This window comes from Anastrepha obliqua, chromosome 1, assembly GCF_027943255.1.
Source record: "Anastrepha obliqua isolate idAnaObli1 chromosome 1, idAnaObli1_1.0, whole genome shotgun sequence".
Taxonomy (NCBI): domain Eukaryota; kingdom Metazoa; phylum Arthropoda; class Insecta; order Diptera; family Tephritidae; genus Anastrepha; species Anastrepha obliqua.
The window spans coordinates 113387159-113401886 of record NC_072892.1 but is presented as its reverse complement, the minus strand read 5'-3'; the positions used below and the strand labels follow the sequence as shown (position 1 = coordinate 113401886).

The 14728-nt window shown below is 32.9% G+C and overlaps 1 protein-coding gene across 10 annotated transcripts in view; it reads right to left on the bottom strand.

Moving 5' to 3' along the window:
- LOC129235670 (RNA-binding protein Pasilla) overlaps positions 1–14728 on the bottom strand; it is a 151384-nt gene that overhangs the window by 14266 nt on the left and 122390 nt on the right. For 3 of the 10 annotated variants that reach the window (XM_054869636.1, XM_054869640.1, XM_054869637.1), the window contains exons 2-3: positions 13225–14646; positions 7762–9391 (exon numbers count right to left, since the gene is read on the bottom strand). The exons of 4 other annotated variants lie outside the window; for them this stretch is intronic. In XM_054869636.1, coding sequence (XP_054725611.1) covers positions 7762–8761 — 1000 coding nt within the window. In that variant the 5' untranslated portion in view covers positions 8762–9391; positions 13225–14646. The remainder of the gene's footprint in view (positions 1–7761; positions 9392–13224; positions 14647–14728) is intronic. 3 more of the 10 variants (XM_054869638.1, XM_054869641.1, XM_054869639.1) reach the window with 3 other exon arrangements.

The window sequence follows — 14728 nt, the reverse complement described above, 5'->3', positions numbered from 1 at the left end:
GTATTAGAAAAAGACGCCACATCCTATCCCGTTATTCTTTTCAGAACCATATGTGACGACTGAAAGCTTACCGTTCCCAATAGCAGTCGGTTGTACGTTACCGGAACGACCCGGATTTATATCCGGCCAAGGAATGTCACTTCAGCAGAATTCCCCGTACATGTATGGGGAATGTTTATGCTGCTACAACAACAACTGAAATATTATTTGGACTCAGATTAATATACGATTAGCAATTCTTTAAATTGGGAAAATAAATACCAAACTTGTGGCCTAATTTGATATCTCCCAGATTTAACAGTCATAGGTTATACTGACCCTTATTGGGTTGACATGAAAAATTTCATTGCTTTCCTTTGACCTCAACAACGAAAAAGAAAGTTGATAAGGAGATATTGATGTATCCCAACTTTAGGCTATTTATTATGTCTATTAGTCTTTTTCTTATCTCAATGGAAAATTTGGTTTGTTTTAATCAAAATATTATTTACCGCATTCTAGACTTTTTTGTATAAAACACAGATAAGTTTTTGGTCAAAAACCGCTGCATTCTTTTCCATTCTTGACACACTCTGATTGCAGACATCCCCTTTGACAGGTCTGAGCTGTTTTGCTTATGATAATATATACCTCGTTCTTCGGAAAAACTGATTAACGCCAAAGTAACGCTTACAAAATGATAAACTCTGTTTCGACAATCACGTCATTATCTTATCAAGGTAATATTACATAAGACAGCAAAGAAGTGTCAACATTATTTTTACAGCATCATCTCTTTTTGACATCAACTTAAAAATAATTTGTTACTACTGTAAGTAATATATTCGTCATCAAAGGCAGACATGAAATACTGCAAAATGCAATACTTAGGGCTGCAGTCCCTTGAGCTGTGTGCATCCTCCAGAAGTATCCTCAAATCCTTGCTTTGAAAGCAACCAAGGCGACATGGGCTAATTTAATATCAAATTGTATCCCTTCTACTGGAAACTCAGGCTGCATTAGGACATTTTAGGGTAAAGAATGCAGACTACATGCCGTGGCAACCACCACCATCGTTACTTAACACACATTTCATATTAAACTTCTCAGAGGGTTTGGAAATCGTCTACTCGAAGAGTAGCTTTGGTAAAGCGACCAGATAAACTGAGTTCTATTGATCATGTAGAAGGAAGTAAGTGTACTCGTATTAATCTCTGCTCCCACATTATTAGCAGTACTGCAAAACTACAACAGCTAGTTCTATCTATGTTATGTCAATTAGCAGACCCATACAAGCTCGTGTTATCTATGTTTTCAACTGAATACAACGAAGCGAAGTAGAAGTGAACTGACAAACTCAATAAAGGTATATCATAAACGAAATTCGGAAGAATACAAAATTTGGATATTTTTTATAAAAATATATATTTCTGTTTTTCAATTACGAAATAAATATAATGTGTTTTAACTTATTCCAAATAACTTTGACACATTTGCATTTGCGTGAAAATAAATTGGTTTAAAAATATTTTTTTTTTTACTTTAATGTTTTTTTAAGTACCATAGGAGCATTTAATGTTACTGTCAGTAAGTAAATAAAAAAATACTGAATGCTGTCGCATATACACAGCTACATAGATACATATGCATTCACATGTATGTACATATATGGCCTATTTTAAAATTTTTCAGAATGCCTTGCAGCAACAACTTTCGGAGGATTTTCAAAAACTAGTACTGCTGAGATCTATTTTACCATTATATTTATTTACACTTTGATTCATAAATTAAGTGAATTTTTTTGTCTGTGTTTCTATCTACTTTGATTCCTAAATAAGCCAGCCAATACATTTGATCAATTTTTTTCCTGAATTGGTAAAAGCGATATTTGATTTCTGAATGAAGACTCTCGAATTAAGCCAAATCACATGGCACTGATTGCTGTTCAAAAATTAAAAATTTTAAGTTACAGAATTGAATTAGTCAATTGGTTCTTAAATTAAAATTGTATGTAAGTCTGTTATTAGAATGGTAAACACGCACAAGTCTTTCTATCCATTCTATCACATTCTATGAAGTACTTTTATGCATTGAAAAAAAAATTTGAGTCAAAATAGACAGAGTATCTAGCTTCTGTAGATTGAATTAAGACCACCTATTTTGAATTGACCCACTTTTTTCCAGTATGGTCAAGGAGCTATTGGAAATAACTTGGGTGAACAAAGCATACAAATTGTAAAAATCCGCTATTAAAATTGTAAGCGTTGTACAGAAACGGTTCAAAATGATGAATATGACTAATAAAACGGGTCATACATTTCATATTTGTCAAAATCTGAGTTGTTTTTTGAAGAGTCGTCTTGGAAAATATACACATATATAAATATTTATTCGTGTCAGTATTTTTGTCGTTAATTTTGCTTCAATAATTTTAATTGGCAGATGCATTTTTTTCACTCGATTTTCCTGTAAGAATTCAAAACAAAATTATAATACTTGGAAAATATAAATATTTAGCATTTAAATGGATTGCAAATGCTAATTTATATACAAAAAATTTAATCAGCTTTGTAATTCTTTCTTTTTTTTTGTGTTTTTTATGTGATACATTGCGCTTAAAACTGTGTAAAATTGATATTTAAATTTGCCTCAAAAGCAACTGATGCAAGCGATTAATTGCGCATACGCAGTGGAGACCGAAAAGCACAATCAACCAATTATTGACAAAGACTTATTCTAAATAAAGAAGACAACCCTTCCATTCTTGATAATAATGAAGCTTTTAACATACAAGGTTTCATTTCAGAAATGCCTAAATATTCAAAAAAGTAAAGTGGTGAACAACCGCCACCACACTCGAGTTCAGCACACAATATTTTACAGTAATTACAGATATAACCAACCAATCCACTGCTTCTTTAATTCCGGCTACCCCCGCCGGCTGCAGTGGTCCGGAAGCCTAAATTTGAGCTTGATGTAGGGATCCTCCCAGAATACTCCGCCACCAACTCTTCCGTCCAACTACGGGCCATCCACATATTTGCCATGCCCTGTCTCCAAAATAAGAGTTACGTAAACTTAATGTGTAAGGCGTTTGATGGGTAAACTTATATAAAACTTGCATATTGCTGTCTGGTTTCTAAGTTGAAAGGTTCCCTATAGTTAAAAGAAAAGTATACAGCAGAAAATTGTCCGACATACTATAGATTTGCTATAGATTTAGTTTTTTTTTCATTTTTTTAATTCAAAATATAGCGTAATTATTCCCCTTCTTTAACACATTTTTGGTTACTTGCACTAAATATTTCACAAATATACCAACATGTGTTTTTATAAGCAAGCAGAAGACACACATATTTATATGCAAGTACATACGCATTTACGTCTGCAAACACGGAAATTCTAACTAATCAAGTTCATGCCAGTGTATCTTCAGGTGTATTTTTTTTTTGAAAGTAAATAGAAGAGTGATACTTATTCAATATAAATAGTGAATATGTATGTGTGATTCTACACATATCCACATACATACACAATGTAATATTAAGAAATAAAACAGCAAGCATATATATGGCGCTTGACGCTTGAAACACAAAAAAACAAGTAAAATTACTATGTAATTTGAGTTTCTTGGTGGCTGCTTTGGTAGGAAAGACAGCACAATGCCATATATAACAGGTGGCGCAAAATTAATCAATTATGGAAAAATTTATAATATTTGCAAATATCGTCCTACGGCAATCATATTTGACACTTGTGAGCTAGACAGCTGCGCTATACAAACAGACAAGCAATGGAGCACGTAAGGGTCAAAATAAAGATTTCCGTCATTCAAAATATTTTTTTTTTTTTTTTAGTAAAAAGTTGAATGGTTAATTTTGCGCCACCCGTTTAATTTTGCGCCATCCGTTACATATATAACTGAAAATAAAATATGGTAGACCAACCTAAAACTTAGAGTGACCGCGCATCTAGCATCGAATAAGGCTCCCACTCATTTTTGGTAAAGTTATTAAGGAATTTTCATTATAAGTACTACTCACTTAACAGTTATCTTCTACTTCTTTCTTAGCAAAACAGACCTGGATGGACCACTCGCAATGCTATCAGTCCAATCAAAAAATCGCGAATAAACACATGCCTATATGTATATATTAACATACGGTCATTGGAATTTGTGCGAGTATTATAAATTTAATTTGGTTAAAATAAAAGCTAAAATTTAATAATACGCACATATATTTAAAATTATGCTTATTCAGCGTGGTTTCGAAATAAATGAGAACGCCTAAAATTTTCAGCCACTAGTGCACCGTATAAAATATAATTCTCTGATCTCCACGCTGCTACTCCGTAGTGCAACAGAAACGTTGCAGAGGTCTGGCGTTGAACATAATGAACTAATTGACGATAATAAATAAACATAGGTATCTATGTATATGTTTATGAGCACTATACGTATGTATGTATGTGTGATATAATATGCAAACTTTGCGCCTAATTGACTTTCCCTAAAAGCAGATACATATATTTATACCAGTGCCTATATATATATATACGTATTTATGTAGATATGTATGCACATATGCACAACATACGAACATATTTAAAGATTTGTGCTCATTTCAAGCACATTTATTTGTTTGTTTCCATGCCAAGATACACAAATACAATATTCGTGCAACTAAATTTAAATGTAAATATATTACTGCTTTGATTTATGAGCTTTTGAGATATTCTAAGTTATTTGTGAATTTTCAAACAAATTTCTAAACCATAATTCAAAAGTTTTTTTAACCACTAACAAATTGCGAGTGCATAAAACATAATCATGTTTGCTTTTTTCTTTAGTTCTGAAAATATTCTTAATTTTTTTCTACAGACAACTTGAAGTAAAGCACTTTTGGGGACAAGAGTATATAGAAAACTTTAAACAAAAAAGATTTTTAAACTAAAACTAAACTACTTAATATGAAATGGGACATTTGATAAATGTGACTTTCTCAACGTAAAAATCAGCACAAGAAAAATAACTTAACCGCTTCGCTGTGGGAATAGATATTTACGTTCTTAACAATAATTACAGAAGTAAGCAACCAATCCTCTGCTTCCTTAATTGGGCCCACTCGGACCCAGGGAGCATGTAGAATGATCCAGCACCATGGATACGCTCAACATTGAAGGAGAAGCCAGGCCTAAGCAAGTAAATGTTATATACAAGGTGGCACCAAATTAATCACTCTATCGGAAGATTCATAAGTTTTCACCAATCATATACAAACAGACAAGGAACGGAGTGCGGGAAGGTCAAAATAAAACACACCATCAACGAATAACTTTTTTTATTTAGAAATCAAGTTATTATAAGACAAAATAAAATCCAAAAATAACAAATAAAAAGTTATTTGTTGAAAATAATTGTTTGTTTAATTATTTACACCGCAAAAGGCATAGTTTGGCATTTCTCTTTCACTTCATGTAAATTTGCATAGGAAGCGACTCTCTGTTAGTTAAAAGAAAACACCAACCACATCAGGTCTCATTTTGATTACATTTGCAGTGATATCATTCAATAATTCCCACGTTTATGTTTAACATGAATAATACATGAAGAAATACGAAAACACATTGCGCCTTTTATTTAATATACCTCCATTTTCAGTTTATTATTATTTAATATACGTTCATTTTCAACTCTCTTCCCTTTTTTGTCAAAGTATATTACCAAAATTTGGCCTGTCAACGATTTCGACACTCAAACGAGCTTATAAGCTGTGCTTTGCATTATATAATGATTTTAAATTTCGTCTCTTTCGCCTCTTGACCCAAATTTTAACTCAGGAGATGTTTGGTTTTGCTTAATTACATGGCGTATACGTAACCTTGAATTGAGTGGCGAATAAATGTTAAATACAAAAAAAGTAGGTACACACTAATTGAGAGTACCTAAATTTTTTAGGCTTGCTAAAATTAAATACATATATGCACGTGTAAGCATTTGCATGGAAACTCGCATACTACTCGTAATAGCGTAAAATATCAATAGGAAAGATTTTGAGTTTCTCGCAACGTGTATTCAGTGGCTAATGCTTGTGTTCACATAATCAGGTCACTCCTTTTACAATAATTGCAATATTTTTCCTGCTAAACTTTTTTTGCTAATTTTTTATACAAATATATTATAAATCAAAATTCTAAACTTCCGAGCATATGATTATAAGGAAAAAAATTCTCAAAAAAAAATGTGAAAATCAGTTCCATTTATTATCGACTTCAAACTTACACTTTAATATACTTAAATTGAATGGGCTATAAAACTGATTGTAACTAAAAAATTTAAATTGTGTACAAAGTTACGAAAAAAATGCATCAAAAAATATTTTGTTTTTCTTAAATTTTTAAGAAAATTGTGCAAACTTTGGAACACTGAATTATGAGGTTTTTATTACAAATAAACTATATTTTTATGAAAGATTCTGATTAAAAAATTGAAATTTTGATGGTAATTTTTTGAGAATTTTATGCAAAGTTTGAAAGACTGAATTATGAGGATTTTATTAAGCAATAAATGGCATTTTAATCAGGAATGAATAGTTTAAGCAGGTAATAATTATTGTTTGTAATATTTTTCGGCGAATCATTGCTCAAATATCGCTCTTCGCTAGACAATTCTTGTAATAAACAAACAGGTATATACTAATACTTATAAACTCGCAGATATATATGTTATACTCGCATACATATGTACAAATAAAATATTGATATATCAAAGTGTACTTAATATAGCTTTAGAATTGTCGAAAATGAGTGGTTTATGAAAATAACATATTCGCATTTCCATACATAGTAAACTCATTCTTTACGACCCAGTTTAATGCTCGACAACTCATCATGTGATTTTTCAAAATTATCAAAAATCGCAAGAATTTGTTCTTCCCTTGCATATACAGAAATACGCAAAACTACACACATATACACACGCCAACAACAATAAAATCCATAGGCTTACAGATATACCCACTTATGCGCAAAAACCAATACAGCTACTTATGATCAGCCGAAGGTGGATTGTAATAGAATGGAATATTTATACAGCTCAACTTTGAGTGACAAGAATTTTGCGTAACAGCGAGCACGCACCTTGTTCTGTCTGCGAAACCAAGTCTGTATAGCCTGCGTATGTGTGCGTGCGCATACGAAACGTGCTTTCTATTTGCACTTGACTGCGAACAGTGCTATAACATACACACGTATTTAGGCGCACGTACGCATGCACGTATGTGCCATGAACACACACCTCGGCAGAAGTGCCTTTTAATAGCAAAATAGCCATAAACTAAAAATAATTATAATTATTGTATACACAAGTGAATGTAAAAAGAAATAAGATATTTTTATTACCTAACTACACTTTAAGTTTATTTCTTAAAACTCTTCAAACTTTCAATACTCTATTTTCCTTTCGTTTGTTTATTATCATCTTCTTTCTCAGATCTTTATCCCATTTTATTATTATTATTTTTTTGTTTTGTTTTTGTTTCTTACACCTATGTCTGCCTAGGAGCGAAAGCAAGACAACGCAATGATGTGATGAAGCGAGTGCGAATGTTGCGAAACATACGTACAATGCGATGATGCTCTGCCACTCACACCCACCCAACCGCTGTATGCTGTGAGCAGCGAGCAGCGAGCTGATGGCGGTGGGTGGTGCTAATGGTGTTTACGGTGGTTTTGTGGTGGTAAATGTTTGTAAGCAAAAGAACAGAGAGAATCTGAACTCACCATAACACCAACAGGACGCTGAACCTGGCGGCTTGAACGGTGATGTGCTGCTGCCATGCTGATGATGCTGATGCTGGTGCGAATGCTGCTGATGTTGCGCGAGTGCGTGCGCATGAGCATGGTTGTGCTGCTGCTGCTGCTGCTGTTGTTGATGTTGATGTCCGCCGCCATTGGGGCTTATACCACCGGTGGGGGTGGTTGTGCCCATTGACGCACTATTCGAAAGCAGTTCGCTGTTTGGGCTGTTATTGTTATTATTAGCGCTATTTATACCGGTGTTAATATTATGTGTGCCAGACTCCCGTTGGAGCTGTTGCTGTTGTTGTTGCAAATCCATCTGGTGATTATTATGATGTAAATTAAAATGATGTTGTGAATTGAAACTATTTAGAATGGTTGGCGGCGACGATGACGGCGGCGAGGTGGTTGTTGTGCTGGTGGCGCTAACGGCACCAGCACCGACACTGCTGGCCGCCGCGGCCACTTGTGTGAGAATCGATTTTGTTGGTGATGTGATTGGCGAAGATGTCAACGATATGGAATGCTTATTGCCTAAATGCTGTTGCACTGCTGCCGCTGCTGCGGCGACTGCATGCTGCTGCTGCTGCTGTTGTTGTTGTTGTTGTTGTTGTTGATGATGATTGTAGTTTGTATGCAAATTATTGGTTGTGATGGTTATATTGCTATGGCTGCTACTGTTGCTGCTCCCACCACTACCGAAATTGGTCGGCGATGAGGACGGTGACTTGGCCATATGTGAATGCGAAAGCAACTGTTGTTGCTGCGGCGGCTGCTGCTGCTGCAGGTAGTTAAATTGTTGCTGATGCTGTTGACGCTGTTGCTGTGCGTACAAATCCATATGATTCAAGAATTGCTGCGCTGCACTGGCGCCACCAATCAAATCGAAAGCGTTGCTCATTAAACTCTCAACCGAACTGGCACAATTCGCCTGCAATTGTAATTGTTGCTGTAGTGTTGTCGGCGAATTCGGTTGGCTCATATTGAGACCTATTTGTTGCAGCAACTTGCGGGGACGGTAATAGCAACGGCGTCAAATATAGCGTATTTTCTATGTGAATGTTTAATAGGTACTTATGCCGTGGCTTCTTTAAGCTTTCAGTCTTTCAATTAAATTTAAGATAATAAAAAATGGGCGTGGTTGTTGCTAATGGCCGGAATAATGTTGATGTTTTTGAATTTTAAATTATTTGTATTCCTTTTTGTTTTATAGTTATACTTTGTGCTTCGTTTTCACGTTGTGTCGCTAGTGACGAGCTTTGTTGAATTTTGCTTAAGCTGCGATACTTCTGAATCGCCCTCTTATCACTTTTCCTCTGACTTGTTGTTTAACACAGTCAATGTTAATGGATTTCTATTTCTATATTTCTTTCCTGGATATTTTTGCCAATTTTCGTGTATACCTGGTATAAATGCTTATACGCTGTTGTCTATTTTCACGAAACTGACAACTATGGTGTTGTCCTCGACGGTCTTTTTACACGTTGGCGTCGATTTTCTACTCATTTGTTGTTTAACAATATTCGTAGTTGTTGTTGTTGGTTGTTGCACTAACAATTTTTCTTATCATTGGCGTGCGCAAATCTATTTTGGGTGTTTTTTGTCTCTTAAACTTTTATCGATCATCAATCGAGCACGCGAGCGAGAGAGAAAGAGAGGGAAAAGAAATAGAAAAACAAAAATAAAAAATTATTTTATTGTTGATTTTTCATTGCTTAATTGTGTTGCGAATTCGTTACACTCACAATGAGTTTGACTGATGTAGTAAATGTTGTTGGTGCGAAACAATATTAGTTACTATAGCTTGCAGATGTTGATGGTTCTGATGCATAGAAAGGTGTGAGATAGCACATTTCGAGAGTGGCGATGAAATGTTGATGACTTTAGTGACGTTTAAGTACATTTAATGACTTCAATGCATTCGAAAATGGACATTTTAGTTTTTAATTCGCTTGAATTATTAAAAAGTAGTTTTACTTTCAAAACTTATGATTTAATTTATCTCTGCAAATTGGTGAAATTTGCTGACAAAAGTGGTGTGGTTTCGTAGATGAGCTTTTGTGATATTTTTTTGGTCAATTTTTGTTTTTATTTTAGTTTTTTTTTTCAGTTCGAGTATAAGCGACAACGACAACAACAACAACAACGATATGTAAATATTTTTTGATATATTTATTATTATTGTTTTCTTTTTTTTACACAGCAGCAGCAAAATTGACTTCCATCGATTTGAGGTGCGATTTTTATGTACGAGTATGTATGTAACTATATAGTGAGTAGTTACGATAGATAAACCCGATGTTAATGGCGCAAGTGTTCGATAAAATTGATATTTGCGAGTAGTTAGGAAATAGTTGTGTATGATGAACATATGCATGTACATTCATATATATACATATATAACGATATGTATGTATTTGAAGTTCATAGTATAAAGTAGTTAAATTATATGGTTTGTATACATAACGGTGAGTGTAATAAAATCCTTAAATTAATACATATACATATGTAAGCACTTTTCACCTTAAGCGGATCTGTTAATAAAATATTGAGAGCAGCTCTCACAAAATGTTAAGTAAAGAGATGTTACATTGTTGCTCAAATAATATTGCAACAAAAATAAGTAATTTATAAAATAAGTAATGTTAAATCTGATTCTGTTATGTACTCGCCAACATTCATATGTTATCAATGTAATTTCTGTTATTTATAAATACGACTAATTGTTTCAAGCGCGGTGCAACAGCTTATTTTATAGTACTCAATTACCTGTTATGAGCGATACATTGTCGAGTATGTAGATTTGTAATTTGTATATTACACGTAATGGATTTTGATGGTAATGGATATGTCATTTGAATAAATAAAGTATGTAACTTTAATTCGGTCAAGAAATTTTACTACATTTCAGCGGTGTGTTTACTTTTATTTAGTAAGTTCTTTTATATAATATTTATACATATTTCTCTATTGCCAGAATATTCATTTAATAGTATTTTAAGAACTCTTAACCATTGCTTATCTGTTTTAGCTTGCGGAAAAAATATCTTATTTTTGATTTGATTTTTCTTTGATATCTTTCACATTCATCTATACACAGTTTGAATTTAGAATCGAAAAGTTTGATTTATATTCTAGAATATCGGAATGAAATATTCAAAATAGTTCAAACATCAAATTATACCAAAATATTATGAAATAATATTACACCAAATAACCAAAAACCGTTGTGTATTATATTTTCCCCGTTTCATGTTGTTATACTATAGAGGCATTTGAAATCAATAATGAAGATGCCAGGTGGAAAGTTTTACCAAACCAATTGAAATTATAAAAAACAGAGTTCCCGGGCGGTATATATTCTCGTAATTAGCGTACTCATAGTCTTACCAAATCTCTTCGACTGGAACTGGGGCAAAGTGAATAATATACCTAACATGTAACGGAAATTTGTTAAGGCTACCTGGAATCACCTTCTGCGAAGTAGACGATCAGCAATTTAGTAAAACCAGTGCAATCTACGCCTACATACAATCGGTTGTTAGCAAAAGTGACCAGTTCTGGTCCATGTAAACATTTTTTTATTAGCAAAGTAGACCTACTCTAGAATTAGCTTATTTAAGCACATCATCTATGGCAATAATTCTCACAGAAAAAATTATGAAGAAAAGATTCGATTGACTATTTACAAGTTTCCAAAAAAATGTTCAAAAATGTTGTCGAATTTCGAGTAACAATAATAATAATAAATTTTCCCAAATATCATGCGTGAGTTGCACTGGATTGTACTTGTACATATGTATATGCAGTGGCTGTATAACTGAATCGTACCCACGACAGTCTATTCAGTCTTTGTTAACGAAACGATCCGGGTCTATACTCGGCCAAGGACTGTTACTCCAGCAGCATTCCAGAATTATGTATGGGAATATATATGCTGATACAACAGTAACAAAAATAACTGAGTGCATGATGAGTTTTGAATTTATTTTAAAATTTACAATGTTTGTTTTAGTTGAAACTTGTTTGTTCTTAGATTTTTTTTTTTTTGTTTCATATTACTCCATCTTTAACGAAAATCATGCAAATAAAACGTTCAAACCTTATGCAAAACTTAGTACAAATGTTTTCATCTAAGTTTTGAATTTTCTAAACTTTTTATTTTAGAAAATTTTCGGGTACCTAGTAACATGGCTCATAATATTTTAATAAAATAAGCGCAAATTTAAGCGGCTAAAAATCGCTTGAATTTTTAATGGGTTTTCTTTCTGAAGACTATTTGCACTTTATTCTACATAAAAATGAATTTCTTGTGAAAGAAGATGCGCAAGACCATTTGCAAAAAAAATTACAATAAAAGAATCAAATATAGTTTTTATAACTTTACTTGTAATATGGAAAAAACCAACAAAACTATGTTTGAATATAACCAGTTTTTTAGCCGCTTAAAACTTGCATTTTACTATACAAAAATTCAATAGGCTATAAAACTACATACCTAGATTTTTTTTACTTTTGAAATTCGGTGATTCAGAGTAAAAAGTTCAAAAGTAAGGTGAAAATGTTCGGAATGACATCTTGCAAAGAATGAACAATATTACAAAATAAAAACTATGCTGAATTCTGCTTTCTTGTATAAGAGCTAAAAATGTGATATGACTTTATCAAAGAATGAACAATGTTAAAAAAAAACAAAAACCAAAACCAATTTAACTCGAAAAACATTGTAAATATTAAAAAAAAATTAGCATGCACTCATTTTGCTTGCCATTGGATATACATACATACATACATACAAACATAGGTATAAGTACAATAGTAATTCTGTCGCATTTCTAGAACGATCTGTTCGTTCCTAATTGTACATATTTCAAACTTAATTCAAGTGTATTTTAATACGAAAACTGCAATCGAATTACCGTTAACAGAAGCGTTAAATTTGCTATACTTTTTGAATCTGCCCTTAAAAAATTAACAAAATAAAATAAGAGTTTTTTTTCATTTTTACAAAAGAATCATAAGATTTGCTATACTTTTTGAGTCAGCCCCCAAAAAATTAACAAAATAAAAAAAGATTTTTTTGAAACTTGCGTTTACATTACCGGATCATACACATTTTTTAATGTAACTACATAAATTATTCTCATGAAAAGCTTTATTTTTAGCGGTATTATCAGTTCCATCCACTTCATGGGTAAACTTGTGTTAAGCTTAAATATTTTGCTGGAAGTTAATAAATACGCCAAGTTTTATGATATGAATCCATTCTTTGTTTTTTTTTTCTTTTTCGATATGCAGGTTGACACTCCTTAATGTACCTACTCTATTCTACTGGCATAAACTACAGCTGTTGTAATCAAAAAAACAAAAACTTAACCGCTTAAAATTGTAGTAAAATTTCTTTTATGACTTTCTATTTTCATCTCAAATTTATTTTCCATTTACCGTTCTAAAAGAAACTTCAGTAGAGCTTTTGCTGGCTGCTGTTTACACTTTTCTTTTGTTTAGTTTTGTTTTTTCTATGTTGCCCACTACTCAAATCGCCTTTGCTTTCAGCTGCACTCCAGCGTCGTTCTTTATGTATGACATGTAGATTGAAGAACCGTGGCTGCTGCTGCTTTGACGCCTCACTGACTAATCGACCGACCGAGCGACTCACTGACTTACAAACACAATGGCAATGATGTTGTTGGTCGGCAGCAATTAGAGCTCGATGAAATATGCAATGACGTAATTATTATTGAACTGTGATCCGTATGTCTTAACTTCACTTAGATGTACATATATATGAGCGTATACAACATGTATGTACGTATACCGGCATATATTTATATGTATGCATGAATGAATAAATTTCTATGCTATAACCGCTCTGTGAGTGTCAACTGTTGAATGGTGTGAATGCTGTGCGTTTCTTGCAGTTCTCACTTCGGATGACTTGATTTCGATGCTTATTATTTATTTTACTTGTATTCTATTCCATTTACGTACATGTGTGAGCGTGTAAGTGCCGATGTGTACTTTTAGGTGTTGACACATTTGCACATATTACATTTGCTGAGATGTCGTTATGTTGGCGCTGATACTGATGTCAATGTTTGATGCCTCGAATGCTTGAAATGCCAAATGTCAATTACGATTTGGATTCCAATGAGAATGCTAAAATACTATTTGCTGAAGTTTAGCATACTAAATACTATAGTAGTTCTATGTAGTTGATGTGCTGGATACTGCTGTTGCACATTGGGTGATGTAGACGTTTGAGAGCATTCGTCAGATTTGTCGTTACGTGCATATATATAGATTTATGCTTGCATATAAAAGTAATATGAAATTATTGCGATATGCTGGTATGCTTGTTTTTATGTGAGGATGTTTTACTTGAATTATTTTATTTATTTATTTTTTTTTTTTTTGCAACTATGTGCACACGTTGAGTTATGAGTTTATTCGCAGATGGCTCGAGCGACTTCAATGCATACATACAACTAAATATGAGTATGTATGTGTTATTATTGCTTCCTAAGACTGATGATGAGTTAACTTTGTATGTCGGGCTTAATTTGTTGATGGATTGTTTATATATAGTTCTGAACGATGATATTATTTTTATTTTGGCGCTTTTCCACTGATTTTGATGCACATTCAATCACAATAAGCACTATGATGAGGTCAATTTTATTTTAATATATTTTGTTTTTAATATCACATTGCTTTTTAGCGTTTTTCTTTGCGTTTGATGTGAATTTACATGAAGTTTATGGTATTTAGTTTGCAATGTTCTTTCTTGATGTCTTTTGTTCCTTTGGATCGGAGATTTTTATGTACTGGGACGCGTTTTTTACACTGGGAATGTTTTTGTATGAACTGTTTGTTGAAATAGGACACAATTTTTAATTAAAATTTGTAGTTATATGAGAAAATTATTTATTAAATATCATTGAAACGA